Source organism: Arachis hypogaea, chromosome 3 (assembly GCF_003086295.3).
Source record: "Arachis hypogaea cultivar Tifrunner chromosome 3, arahy.Tifrunner.gnm2.J5K5, whole genome shotgun sequence".
Lineage (NCBI taxonomy): Eukaryota > Viridiplantae > Streptophyta > Magnoliopsida > Fabales > Fabaceae > Arachis > Arachis hypogaea.
The window spans coordinates 110,416,701-110,430,384 of record NC_092038.1 but is presented as its reverse complement, the minus strand read 5'-3'; the positions used below and the strand labels follow the sequence as shown (position 1 = coordinate 110,430,384).

At 36.9% G+C, this 13,684-nt stretch overlaps 1 protein-coding gene across 6 annotated transcripts; it reads right to left on the bottom strand.

The window, feature by feature from the left end:
• Positions 1 to 5,042: 5,042 nt before the first annotated feature.
• On the bottom strand, positions 5,043 to 12,301 carry LOC112790894 (kinesin-like protein KIN-14J). 6 transcript variants are annotated; one of them, XM_072233265.1, is made up of 22 exons: positions 11,843 to 12,301; positions 11,220 to 11,367; positions 10,961 to 11,111; positions 10,670 to 10,771; positions 10,278 to 10,473; positions 10,035 to 10,159; positions 9,790 to 9,873; positions 9,600 to 9,683; positions 9,410 to 9,502; positions 9,229 to 9,258; positions 8,530 to 8,883; positions 8,363 to 8,444; positions 8,187 to 8,282; positions 7,908 to 8,087; positions 7,699 to 7,805; positions 7,433 to 7,611; positions 7,020 to 7,184; positions 6,668 to 6,921; positions 6,364 to 6,527; positions 5,699 to 6,255; positions 5,476 to 5,582; positions 5,043 to 5,375 (listed from the first exon to the last, which is right to left on the bottom strand). In XM_072233265.1, the coding sequence occupies exons 2-22, from the start codon at positions 11,309 to 11,311 to the stop codon at positions 5,314 to 5,316; spliced, it is 3,264 nt and encodes a 1,087-aa protein (XP_072089366.1). In that variant the 5' UTR covers positions 11,312 to 11,367; positions 11,843 to 12,301; the 3' UTR covers positions 5,043 to 5,313. The 6 variants fall into 6 exon arrangements, with proteins under 6 accessions (XP_072089366.1, XP_025689297.1, XP_072089369.1 ...); XM_025833512.3 differs by having other exon boundaries at positions 10,961 to 11,115; positions 11,224 to 11,367; XM_072233268.1 differs by having other exon boundaries at positions 10,961 to 11,115; positions 11,224 to 11,410; positions 11,843 to 12,300.
• Between the last annotated feature and the right edge of the window lie 1,383 nt (positions 12,302 to 13,684).

The window sequence follows — 13,684 nt, the reverse complement described above, 5'->3', positions numbered from 1 at the left end:
GAGATAAAAATATAAAAAATTGTGTCCAATTAATTGTGTTTTGTGTCTCATTTTGGAGGAATATTAAATACCTGTATTCTGTAACGTGTCCATCCAAAATTTATGTCTCAACAAACAAACAATAGACATATACTAACGTGTGTATGTGTCTGTGTCTTTGAAACCAAATGCTGTCTAATATTACAAACCATAAATATATGAGTGAACTACCAACATGGCCCCTTTCCATTTTTCAGAATGACAACGTGACCCCTCAAGAAAAAAGTAATCCACTTCGGTCCTTGTCCCCTACTTCCGTGACATAAGGCGGTCCCTGTGGATGATTCTTCGATGACTCCAAACGGAAAATGTTGAGCTGTCACGGTGAGCGTGTGTTAACTTGCTGAGGTGAATGATCGCTACAGACGTGGATACCTAGAGATGGTCAGGGAGTTAATTATTCCCTTCCACGTCAACAAAAAATATCATCGTTTTGATGGGAGGAGACATTTCAACTTTAGTTCACATTGTGGCATTCCATAAAAACCCTTCATTCACCTCTCAGAATTACTAGAAAACCCTAGGAGAGAACGTTTTTCACTGTCCTAACCATTGTTGACTTTGGGGAGGTGGAGTCTCGTGGTGACGTTTTTACTGGGGAGGGCGTTGACAAAGTTGACATCGTTGTCATTTATGGAGCTCTGACGATGCTTGGAGGAGTTCACTGACGATGCTTGTCACAGTCAAGGTTAGCCCCATTCTTCATGTACCTCTTTGTCTCTTGTTCTTTATGTGGTCTTATTAACTGACTCTGACATACCACCACTGATATTTGCAACCCACTTGTGGTCCTATTAACTGACTCTAACATAAAACCTAATTAATTATTTGTTAAATAATTTTTTTCTAATTAAAGTAATGCTCAATGTGAGTACTCAGGTTTGACAATATATTATTTTATAGGACATTAGAAAATCTAGAAACAGATTCCACTAATTTAGACTGGATGAAATTAGGAAAAATTGAAATGTTTATCAACTGTTTGTTGTTTCGATATGCCACTAAGATTCTAATACATATATATTTTTTGCAGATGTATGAATATTTAATTAGTCCTGTGTTTCATTATGGGGGAAGATTTCAGAGAGATTTTGAGGGAGATCTTTGCTACTTGCATGGAAAAGTGAAGAGATTTTTCTCACTGGACTTGGATTGTTAATTTCTTTGAGTTGGTGACATTGTTTAAGGAGTTAGGTTACACCGGATATAAAAGAGATGTTTTGGCTTGATATGAGAGTACTCAACATAGAAGCTGGTCTTCATGCCATTGAAGGGGATATGGAGATTAATTAGATGAAAAAAATAAGCTGATGGACAGGGACACTGATGAATTATATCTTTATTTTGATCACATAGTGGATCTGCCTGAAATAATTGATAAAGGTGTAGCCTCTGGGACTGTTGTGGTGAGTTCATCATCATCTTCCTCTGATGATGGATACGATACTACAGAGGATGAGCCCTACAAGTCTCCTCCTCATGGAACATGAGAAAGATGACAGTAGTAGTGATGAAGAAAAAAGAATTAATAAAAAAAAGAGAAGGCCAAAGAAATCAGTGCCAGGTAAGAAGAAAGTGAATGAAGAGGCTACTGGTTATGAGACAGATGACAAGGGTAGTGATGAGGAACTTAGGAACTCAGAAGGTGAGGGAAAAAATGAGTCTCACCTAAGAAGAAGAGTGGGGATAATAAGGCTTCTTCATTTGGTACTGGGCCTAACCTGACACCAAAAAATGCTAAGAAGAGGGCCTCTAGAAAGTATTCAGGTGTTAGAAGAAGACATATACTAAGGGATGGGTTGTCTGATGGAAACATGGAAGGTCAGAATTTTGGGCCTGAGCCAAATGTTAGGGCCCATGAAGAGGACAAAAACCAAGGCTTGTAGGTGGCACAGAGGATGATGAAGAAAATAATGTGGGTGAAGGGCTTCATGAGTCCGGTTCGGTTCCAACCAATGTAGAGATGGATAGTGACTATGATAAGTCATATGAGTATGAGAGTGAGGCCTTCAACAACCCAATTTCTTCAGAGGACGAGAGTAAGATAACATATAATTCATTTGATGAAGATACTGAATATGGTGAGGTTGAGTTCAAAGTTGGAAAGATGTTCTCAACAATGGACCTTTTTAAAAAGGCACTAAAAGACTATTTTGTTTATGAAAGAAAGGATGTCTTATACATTAAGAATGAAAAGCATAAATTGAGGGCAGCATATACAACTGAGGGTTGTCCTTGGTTGATTTTAATTTCTTGAAATTCTACGAGTAGATGTTTCTAAGTGTAAGACTTTATTTGATGAGCATACTTATGCTAGGGACTATGGTAGCAACATGACTGACCGAGGTTGGGTTGCTTCTAAGCTAATTAAAAAGCTACTCATTCATCCCGACATGAAACTAAGACATGCAATGGACCATATGATAGAAGCATACAATATGCAGCTGAACCCAAAAATGATTGCAAGGGCACTTAAAGTTGCTAGGGAAGTTGTAGTTGGTAATGCTAGGGCACAATATGAAAAGGTGCGTGATTATCTGAATGAACTACATAGGAGTAATCCCGGATCAACAGCATTAGTGGAGACAATTCCCCAGCCGGAGTCTTTTCCACTATTTGAAATGTTGTACATTAGCTTGGACACATGTAAGAAGGGGTTTAAAGAGGGTTGCAGACCTCTTATTGGACTAGATGGTTGTTTTCTGAAAGGGTATTACCGTGGCCAGCTCTTGAGTGCAGTGGGGGCAAGATGCTAATAACCACTTCTTCGTCATAGCCTATGCAATCATTCCTAACAAATGCAAAGACACATGGAAGTGGTTTTTGACACTCTTACAAGAGGATTTGAGAGAAGTGACACAGTTTGGATGAAATTTCATTTTGGACCAGCTAAAGGTAACATGACTAACTTATTATGTTCCTAGTGGTTGTTTGATGTTAAGTTTGATATTAACTTATATGAGTTGAGGTTGTTACAGTATTATGCATATCCTAGTGGTTGTTTGATATTAAGTTTCATTTTAGCTTATATGAGTTAATGTTGCTACATCATGAATAGTGATACCATACTTGTATTCTATTCCTGGTGGTTGCTCATTTGTTTACTGACATGAATGCATGATGCTTGAGGGATTTGGAGTTGGCCATAAAAGAAGTAACGCGTAATGCACACCACAGGACATATGTGCTTCATATTTGGAAAAATTTTATTAAGCATTTCAAGGATCAACAAACTAAACAAATGGTATGGGAATGTGCACGAAATAGCATCTCTACTGAGACAATAAATGCAGCAAGCTTTGGGACTGCTTCAAGGCTGTTCAAGTTTATCCCAACTCCTGGGTTCATTCCACCAAGAAAGAAATAATCTATGCAGGGATATAACATATTGATTTGATATGTTTTGTCTGTTATTTTGGTTATGAAGACCAATATTTATTTTGCTTGGTATTGGAAAGTTTAGGCCCCTAATAGACAACTGATAAATTATGTGTGATCTCATTTTTGTAAAGAGTTATAAGCTGTCATTTTTTGTGTGTTGCTTCATTTTTAGAACATGCTTTGTTACAGGGTTATATGTTGTCCCTATGTTTGAACATCATAAGCTTTTTTACTGCAGTAAATTAATATAATATATGACTTGTGTTTGCTTTTTGTAAGCCTATTGTCAACTTCGTATAGGTCCACACTAACAAGCATAATATTAAACGACAATTTAGCTTCATTGACTCCAAACATAATATCATAACATGATAACAGTCTTAACATAAATTCACATAATAATCCTCTAACTTAATGTCCTAAGAAAATTTGCAACTACAATTCCATAGAAAAAAGCAACGACTGAAACACTCAAACACTTATGACCACTCTGCATATATTTGCACCTCTTAACTTGCAATTTAAACCATATACTATGTGCTCTAGCTCCCTCACTTTCCCATCAAACATCTCAGCTGCAGTCACATGCTGATCTTTATTTTGCTTCCCACTATCAAAACCAAATAATTTTGTGCCTTCAACATCAAACAATGCAACATAATCATCAAGACAGGCAAAGTATTTGCAATGTGATCCTAAACTCTGCAATATACAAATGATGGTAAGAACATGTTAGAAGGAGTCACATTAAATGAACTTAACCATAATTCAAATCACCTTAAAGTTTGGACAATCTTAAAATAACCTATTAGGGTTCAGCTCCGTTGAAGATAAGAACAGAATCGCATTAGTTCCACAATGGCACTGCGGAGCATTGAATCTCTTCTTCTTCTTCGTCTTCCGCGGTCCAACACTTCCAGCAGAGCCGATGGTTGCACTCCTGCCTTCATCGTTGACTCCGTCTCTTCCAATTTCGTGAAAGGACGTTGAACAGAGCTCTTTCATGCTGCTCATGGCGACTTAGGGCTTCACAAATTAGTCAAAATGAGGGAGATGCACACCAACAATGCATAAAAAGTCTCCTCCCATCAAAACGACGACATTTTTTGTTGACGTGCAAGGGGATAATTAACCCCCTAACCATCTCGAGGTGTCCACGTCTGCAGCGATCATCCACCTCAGCAAGTTAAGACACGCTCACCGTGAGAACTCAACATTTTCCGTTCAGAATTACCAGAAAATCACCCACAGGAATCGTCTTGTGTCACAAAAGTAGGAGACAAGAACCGAAGTAGATTACTTTTATTTTGAGGGGTCGCGTTGTCATTCTGCAAAATGGACAAAGGCCGAGTTGGTAGTTCACTCTAAATATATTAGCAGACATAGGCTTGATCCATGCGATATCCTGATCAATCCTGGTGCAAATGAACTTTTGAAGATATGGACGCGTTTGATTCCCTGCAATGATGCCAAGAATGAGAATGAGATTTTCACATCTGTATTTATCGTTCAGATGTGGTTTTTTTTTTTTTTTTGGGATAAATACAGATGTAAGTTTTAATCAGATGTGACTTAGTGTCTTCAATGATTCTCACTTTCTTACTTGGTGGCTACATATGTCATAAGCATAAAACAACAAAGATACATACAGACGTAGATTTTAATCAGTTGAGTTATGTCTTGAACGATTCTCACAATCTCACAGAAAAGATCGCGATGCTTAAATACAAACTAGATACAAGCTAGGGTTTGCAATCGCCTCACTAAATAATAGATTGAGGTTGAAATGAGCTATAACTCAGCCTTGGGTGCAGAATAATATAATAAGCACCTAACATGAATAAAAAGTTCCTATGGCCCTAATCTTTCTACAGCATCCAAGTTGTATCCTAACTATTGCCATCTTTTGAGGGGCTTCGCCGAAGAAGAGCTACCAGCTGTCTGTTTTCTAACACCTACATGCAGGACGTTAAGTTAAAAACAGAACCAAGGGAGACAGGGAAAGAGATTAAATTAAAATAGTAAGCGAAGTGAGAGCAAGCTGGAGACACATACTTGAATTTGACATTGTGTGGGTTCTGTTCAATGATAGCCTAGAAGATTTCGTTGGCAGTTTCGATGCAACTTGCGGGGCTTTGGGAATTTTGGATGGAATGATAGGCCTGCATGCAATTCAATGCAAATCGATATCAAGTTTATGGCTCAGCAATGACTCAAGTTCCACACAATGAAAGTACATAGTTACTACAATAGTGTTGAACACAGAGAGAGCACTCACTTTCCCGTGCTCTGAGGTGGAAGGTCGTCCACTGTTGTGTTCTTTGCTGGTGTGGTTTCAGCTGCCTTCTCGACTTCAGGGAAAAGAGTGTACTCAACAATACTGCTGATTGAATCGGTTTCTGTACCCATTGAAAGACCGCCATCAGATATGTCACTTAATCGCTCTTCTGAATCTGCATCTCCAAATCCTAAGAGGTCAATGTCCTCATTGAAATTTTGATGATTATCTTCTCTGGCTAGTTTCATTTGTAGGGAACTGGACTTGTGCCTGAAATCATCATCCAACGATCGAGGAGAACCAGCTTCTGATTGCCTGTCACTATACTCAGAGCAATTTTCAGCATCAGAAGTTGCTTTGTCACGGGCTCCAATGCTCCTTGTTCCCGAGTGCCTCAAGCTATGCCGAGGAGTCCCCATTGAGTGCCTTCTCGGAGATGATGGGACATGCCTGGGTGAGATCGTACCAAGCTTTGCACCATTGTTATTAACCTTGACCGACTGCAACCGCTCAATTTCTTCATCCTTCCTTGTAATTGCATCCTTGAGAAACGACACCTACAATAAAAGTAGAAATCAGTGTGCAACTGTAGAGGATATTGCAAAATCAGTTTAAGCCAACTGGTTTCAACATATATGTTAAATGCAATTAAGACTGGATATAACCTGTTCCATAAGTTCTCTCACATCCTTGCCCTCTTTGTTGCTACGAGCAGCGCCAAGCTCCACACCAGAAACCCTCTCAGCAAACTTCAAGGTACTTATAGTTTCAGAATATGAAGCGACATCAGGATTAAGTTGTACAAACATAAGGGTTTTTGCTTGACCACCTAGAAAATACAAGTACGAAAGTTACCATAGTAAGATATGATTACAACATGCCCCAAAAGAAAAAAACAAACAAACAAAACAAAACAAAATAAAACCAAGAGAACAAATATAACTTGATATTAATGATGGCAAAAATTACCTAATGAACTCTGAAGAAGTTGAGTCAGTTTACTATTTCTATATGGCACATGTGAACTCTTCTGTGCTAGAGCAAATATCACATCTCCAAGTGCTGAAAGTGATTTGTTTATATGTTGTGCCTCCTTAAGCCTATCTCCTGTTGCTTCAGAACGATCTACTCTTTCACTTCCAGCAAGATCTACTAGATGTAGACACCCACGAAAGAGAGTGTTGGTCTTCAAATCCGTTCCCCGAACATGAATGGAGAGAACACTGGCACATAATTATAATAACAAAATGAGTACCGCACCTTCACAATTCGACAAATGACATTAAGAGGGGAAAAATATTCTGCAAGCTTTGAATACAACCTATGTGATCTACTACTCCTTTCATTTAAGGCTGTGGCACTTGTAGCCCGATTTGTCATCCCGATATTCATCAACTCAAGGACATCTGTCATTGAATTTACAGAGTGCATACTTGCATCAGGAACTGCCAACCCATTTGGTTGGGTTGTATTCCAAATCCCAAGTGTGTGCAAGTCAAGGAAACAGTATTTTATTTGCTTGAAAACAAGAATGAAAGGAAATGTATGCTAAACGATACTATAAATTTATATGTCAATTTTTTATACATATCTATATGCAGTAAATAGTTGTACCTCAATACATAAATGAAAAAGCATGCATGCAGGTTTAAGGATAGATAGGAGATGCTTAGCTTATAATAAAGGGCAGCCCAAAGCATCTGTGTATATTTATTAGAATTAAAAAAAGGATATCTCTTTTGAGGGCCATTGGTTGATAGTAAATCACGAACTTGTTCATTATAAATCTCAACCATTTGAACACCAATTTCATACATGATAGAGTTCCTTCTGCTATGGGAGATATGGAAAAGATCATGTAGCGCCCGATAGTTGACTCCCCAATCTGATTTTGACGATAAGGAAGGTCCACTCTAGAAGAAGGGGGTGAAAACCTAAATTAAACTTTTGAAACACAATGCAGTTAAAATGTAAATAATGCGCAACATATTAAATGCTACCATTGTATATGTTTTTCCAGCACCAGTTTGACCATATGCAAATATACAAACATTGTAACCGTCAAGAACAGAACGAATTAACGGTTGAGTATCCCTGAAAACTTCTTCTGCAGAAACAATAATAAGAGGTGCAAGTAAAAAGTTACTACCAATTTGGTAAAATATAAAACTAATAACAAACATGAAATTCAAAAGAATGAATGTCGTACCTTGACTTGCAGCTTGACCAAAAACCTTGTTAAATTTAAAAAGCTTGCGACTATCTTTTCCTTGTTTGAGAGGATTACTGACAATTAGTTCTCCATCCTCACCCGCAAACTCAATGGTTGAATGATTTTGATTTTGTCCCGGAAGAAAGGGTCTAATTCGGCAATATACCCTAATATTTCCTATTCATCAATGATTTAGAAAACAACAAAAAGAATAGGTCAGGTCAGAATCAAGCAAAGACACAATAATAGTGTGTCTAAGCACTACAAAATACACACCTTTCAAATCTTGAACTTCATTATACAATTTTCTATTTTCAGCAAGAACTACGTGATAATTTTCAGCAGCATCAGCTAGACCTTTGAGTTTGGTTCCTATATATGAGCACATCTTGTAAGTATATGACACATCATAAAACAATATAAAGTACTTGAAGAGATACAGTATATATTACCAAAGTACTTGAAATCCTCTAAGTAGCTTCTTTTTGTTTTTAACACTTCATTTTTGACAGATTTCATTGCAGCTCTCAATTCCTATAAAGCACCAAAAATATAAATATAGCACAAGTAAAAAGAAAATGGAAATAAAAAATGAAGCAACATAAACAACAAAGCAAACCTGAAAAGCTCTAGATTGGCAATCGACAAAACTTAGGTAAGTACGCTCCTTATTCTTCCAATTCACAGATCTGGATTCTGAAAATGCCTCCAATTCCTTCACTTGCTTCCTTGCATCAGCAAGAACACTTTCAAGTTCGGATATTCTTTTCAAGTACTCAACTTTAGATTCAATAGCTTGTGATTCTAGCTGCAAAACATGTTCTTCATGTGTTCTTTTGATCATTTCCAGTTCTTGCTTCAGTGTAGAAACTTCAATTTCATTACGAACTTTTTCTTTCTTTAATCGAGAAAAATCCTGTTCTTCAAGTTTCTTCTTCTCCTCAAATTTACTTTGTTCAAGCTGCAGAGAAACCTGATGAAACAACTGACTGAAGTTAGTAGCCAAACAGAACTAGAGTTGGAAGCTGGAAAACATGTTTTGTAAGTTAAATGCTAAAGCATTTCAATATTAATCAAATCATCATTTACTTTTCAAAATTATTAAAGGTAGTCCTTTTGCAATTATAGGAACTTTATTATATACAAAGGTAACAATGCTGCATAGTTTCAAACAAATTTACATAAAAACTAGCTTTGTCTACAATAAGCAACATGAGCTGACAGTCCAATCAATTTGAGCTACTTAATCATGCTGAAAATTCAAGTTTTAACTTCTAACAAAAATGAGGATCTATATTGCCAACAGATAGGTTTGCACCTTCAATTGCTGAACCCAACTTGCAACCACCTGTATAAAATAGAGACAACTTTGAAATTAAACAACAACAACAACAACAATAATAATAATAATAATAATAATAATAATAATAATAATAATAATAATAATAATAATCAAATAGTGTAAACCACACCCCCAGCTCAATCAACAAAGAAACTACCTCATTCTCTTCAGTGGCCCCAGTTGCAAGAGTTTCAAGTGCATTTATTCTTGATTGGTACTTCTCCTCACGAGCCTTGAAAATATTGTTTTGCTTCATATATGCAACATAGTAAAACAGTCATTCTTCAAGGATAACTGAAAAACTTGAATTCTCTAGGGGGGCAATTAACATATAAAGTTAATGTTACATTTTTTATGCTTTCTGCTTGATGTGAAACACGCAACTCAATGACTTGCAGAATTTTCTTCAACAGGCAACCTGCACGTTGAGCCTAGAAACATGCAAATAAATTCAACAACTGTTTATCAACAAAACCAATTTGGCAAGAACAGGGTAGCATTAACATGAATTATTTATTGCAGAAGTATTTAACTCACTTGGGGTACATCTCCATTCTTCCTTTCAAAGATATCACTGAGGATCGCATTCCCTATATTAAAGAGCGATCGAGTTGATACACACTGCAGATATACATTTCACTTATTTATCAGGTTCATATATGAGCAAACTACAAGAGCAATAGTGCATAACACATATTGAAGAATTCCCTAGCGGTAACTGGTAAGCACAACAAGAAAATAGAAAATTTGATAGAGACAAGTATATTATCTTATTGACTCACATCCAAATTGTTTGATTTTAATAATTCCATAAGTTTAGCATCTGAAAGATCTAAGGGCAGTCCTTGCTTCAACTGGAACAGTTCACTAGACTTCAACCCATTTTGGTCTTTGGCAGCAATTCCTCCTGGACAAAGAAATGTAATAAAATAACATCATTGATATAAGGTAATTGCTGCAGAAAGAATATTAAAATCTTCAATATATCTATTTGGAGCAGAGCATAATTTAATTGATTGTAATACCATAAACAAAAGAACCATCAATAGCATGTCGGAATTTCAAAGTATCCTTGAGACAACTATCATTTTCCTCAAGGGATGTTTGATCTGACTGGCCCCACCTCTTCCTAGAAAAACTTTGGATATTTTCCCGAGCAGCATTGAAAGCAAATTGAGTTTTCAATGTCTCAAGAGATTGTAAGACAGGCACCATGGATCCCTGCATGAATTCTCAAACGACCTCAAAATAAATAATTACAGGAGAAATTTCAGTTTTGTCTATGGACAGTGCCACCAAATTTCTCCCTCATAGCAACTATAATATAAATAAAAAAAATAAAAGAAAGAAGAAGAATAAGGAAAGGCCATAACTCAGCATGTTCTCAAATAGCATTTCAGAAAGGAACTTTTTATACCTGCTCCAGGTCTGACAATTCAAATCTAGACAATCCCAATTCATCCAAAGACATTAGAAACTTTTTAATGCGGCCCACTGGCTCATTCAAATATCCACGTCCCTGAAGTTAAAGATGTACTTCATTAGAAGAAAGAGAACAAAAACAAATAAAATAATAAACTCCAACTTAATGTCAGCACAATCAGAAAACAATGAAAATTGTTGTAGACATACTCATCAAATAGAAACGTTTTTAACAAAAGGAAAAGCAATATATAAGTATTAACACAGCAAAAGATATTTGTATTACTTCCAATGAACCAGGAACCAGCTGGTCCAAAAGGCTGCATAATAAAGATCCATCCCTCAACCATTCTCTCAATTCCTCCTCTGAAGTTTCTGAAGGCAGATTAAGGTTAGGAAGCACGGCATTCATCCACATCACCAGAGAAGCAAGCTGGCTACCTGAAAACATAATCAAATAAAACATTGTAGAAATGGGGAAGTAGGATAACAAGCACAAACAGATAAGCATCTAAACTTAAAAAGACAAGCCAGTAGTAGTTCACTTGCCTTCAACTGCACCTCCTAACTCTTCCCCAGAAAACCCATTTAAGCTGCCAGTTTCCCCTTTTCCTCGCCCCTCCTGCCCCAACTGCATGCTCGTTTTAGATACTCTTCCTGCCCCCTTTGATTAACTGTACCTATTTCCCTACACTGGCACAACAGAGATGAGAGAACTTCCATAAGAAAGTACCCCCTTGACTCAAACATATTTAGCAGCTTACGTGGACCAGAAATTAACAATGTATTAAGAAATCAAAGTAACTATATCAGAAAAAAGGTTAAATGGCTACGATATAAACAGATAAAGTCAGAAAATAGTTGTCTAACATTTAGAAAAGGGGAGACATTAGAATAATTAGGATATTTTTTCCTTAAACTAAAGTACATTGAAAAATACAGTCAGATTAAAGGAGCTCGGATTGAAATAATTACTCCAGAAAATAATACAGTGAAATTTAGAGCGGCAAATGGAGAAGATCGAATTGAAAAAGAAACAGAAACAAAAATTGAAAAGTGCTCAACTCGGAAACGCAGCTGCGGCATTAGCTGACGCGCATTATTAATAATTAATTCATCAATCAATCGATCAATTCCTCAAGGAACGAAAACAAGATAAAAATAATACCAAGAAAAGCAAATGCAGCAGATCGGCGCAAAGATATGTTGCAGAGGCAATGCAGGAAGAAGTTGAGGAAGTGGGAGCTACCACGCAGCGCTTTGGAGGTACGTAAAAGCCTCCCAGATCAAAATCCGAACCGTTGAAACGACAGCGTGTTGGAGCAGCAATGCAGATACCGAACCGAACAAGGCGATAACGGATGGATCCAAAATTGTGGAGTGGTTATTTTGTAGAGTTTGGTGGAAACGGTGAACGGAATTTAGTTGGCAGAGAGATTTGATTTGGATTTTGGTTTTAGTGGTGTGTGAGACTGTGTGTTGTTGTAGAAGGGGGAAAGGGTAAAAACCAAAAAGAGGTTCGGGATTGGCCCTTTCCTTTGTTAAGTTGTTTTCGTTTTCGTTTTCATTTTTGAAATGATAAAAGCGTCGCGTCGAGACCTGAAACTTTGGAATAAATTTTGCAAATAGTATATTGAATTGGATTGCAAGCTAAATAAAGTGAATTTGAATCTTTAAGTTTTAACCTTTTCTTAAGCTTGCGCCTTTTTGTTTAATTAATGAAATCGCACCTTCTTTATTGCGATTTTGTGAATTGGCCACTGACTAGTTCTCGAATGACATTCCCGCCGGCCTCCTTAAATCCGCTTTTAAAAATTAGATCGTCAGCTTTGTCTTAAGCCTCTGTCCTGTATTATTATTTTATATGAATGAAAAAAATTCTACGTCCAAATAATTATCCAACCAAAGTTGTATAACCATTTTTCATATTAACTACTATCACTGTTATTTCTTTTTCTTTTTTTTCTTTTTTTTTTATTTGAATTTTTTTCTTCTTTCCTTTTCTTTTTTCCTTTTTCTTCATCACCATTGTAATTCTTTTTCGTAGACGTGGATTTGAAATCTCTATTTAATTATAGTACTTCTTGTGTGATTTAAATTATATTGATAAATTTTTTGTTATCGTCATTTTCAAGTTTCGGTATTATTATGAGTTAGATTTATTGTGATTCATATCTCTATACTTGTTTTGAGTTTAGTTTTTTCTGGTATTACCATTTTAAAATTTTGGTATTAATCCGACCATTACAAATCCAACATCATAACTCGACATTATCTACCATAACTTGACAATATACGTTATTACTTGGCAATTTACGTTATCATTCGACAAGTTATGTTATAACCAGACTCAACGGATTATGTCCTAAAATCAAAATGTCCAATGTAACGTCATCACCCATCAAGACTTAATCATTGCTCTTCAATTCAGAAGACCAACAGAAATGTAACCGACCTACCTTGCTTCACCTATAAAGGTATGATATTCTATCTTAAAGAGACATATTGAATTCTCAATACTGACTTAAGCTTCGGAGTGCCTTTGCAGGTACACTCCCCCCTCTCTTGTTCATACTCTGCGTGATTGGACATCTCTCAGGCAAAAAGCTCGGACTAGCCCAAGGCTCATAGATCGGCATCGAAGATAACAACTCGGTGCCATCCCCCAGTAGCCGAGCTCCCATCCAGGTATCCACACAGGAACATTTGGCGTCCATCGTGGGGTCGAGAATATAATTCTTTCTTTATATCATCGGCCTCGACGTTCTCGCCTGGAACCATGACTGAGCAACTTCCATCTACGCCATCTGAACTTCTTCGGATGGTGACCGAGTTACGGCAAGCCAACCAACGCATGGTCGAAGAGAACCAAAGAATGGCAAATCAGATTGCTAATATGAATAATGCTCGAATTGAAAATAACAATGATCGACAAGAATGAACAGAAGAAGTTGAGCATCAGTTAGGGCCGACGCATGTCTCTGAAACTGCTCGGCACGAAGAAGAGCAG

Coding starts and splice junctions, on each gene's coding strand:
- LOC112790894 (XM_072233265.1), bottom strand. CDS start 11,311: ATGCAGTTGGGGCAGGAGGGGCGAGGAAAAGGGGAAACTGGCAGCTTA. Junction 9,684..9,789: donor AGAATGGAGATGTACCCCAA/GTGAGTTAAATA, acceptor GCATGTTTCTAG/GCTCAACGTGCAGGTTGCCT. Junction 9,503..9,599: donor AAGCAGAAAGCATAAAAAAT/GTAACATTAACT, acceptor GCATATATGAAG/CAAAACAATATTTTCAAGGC.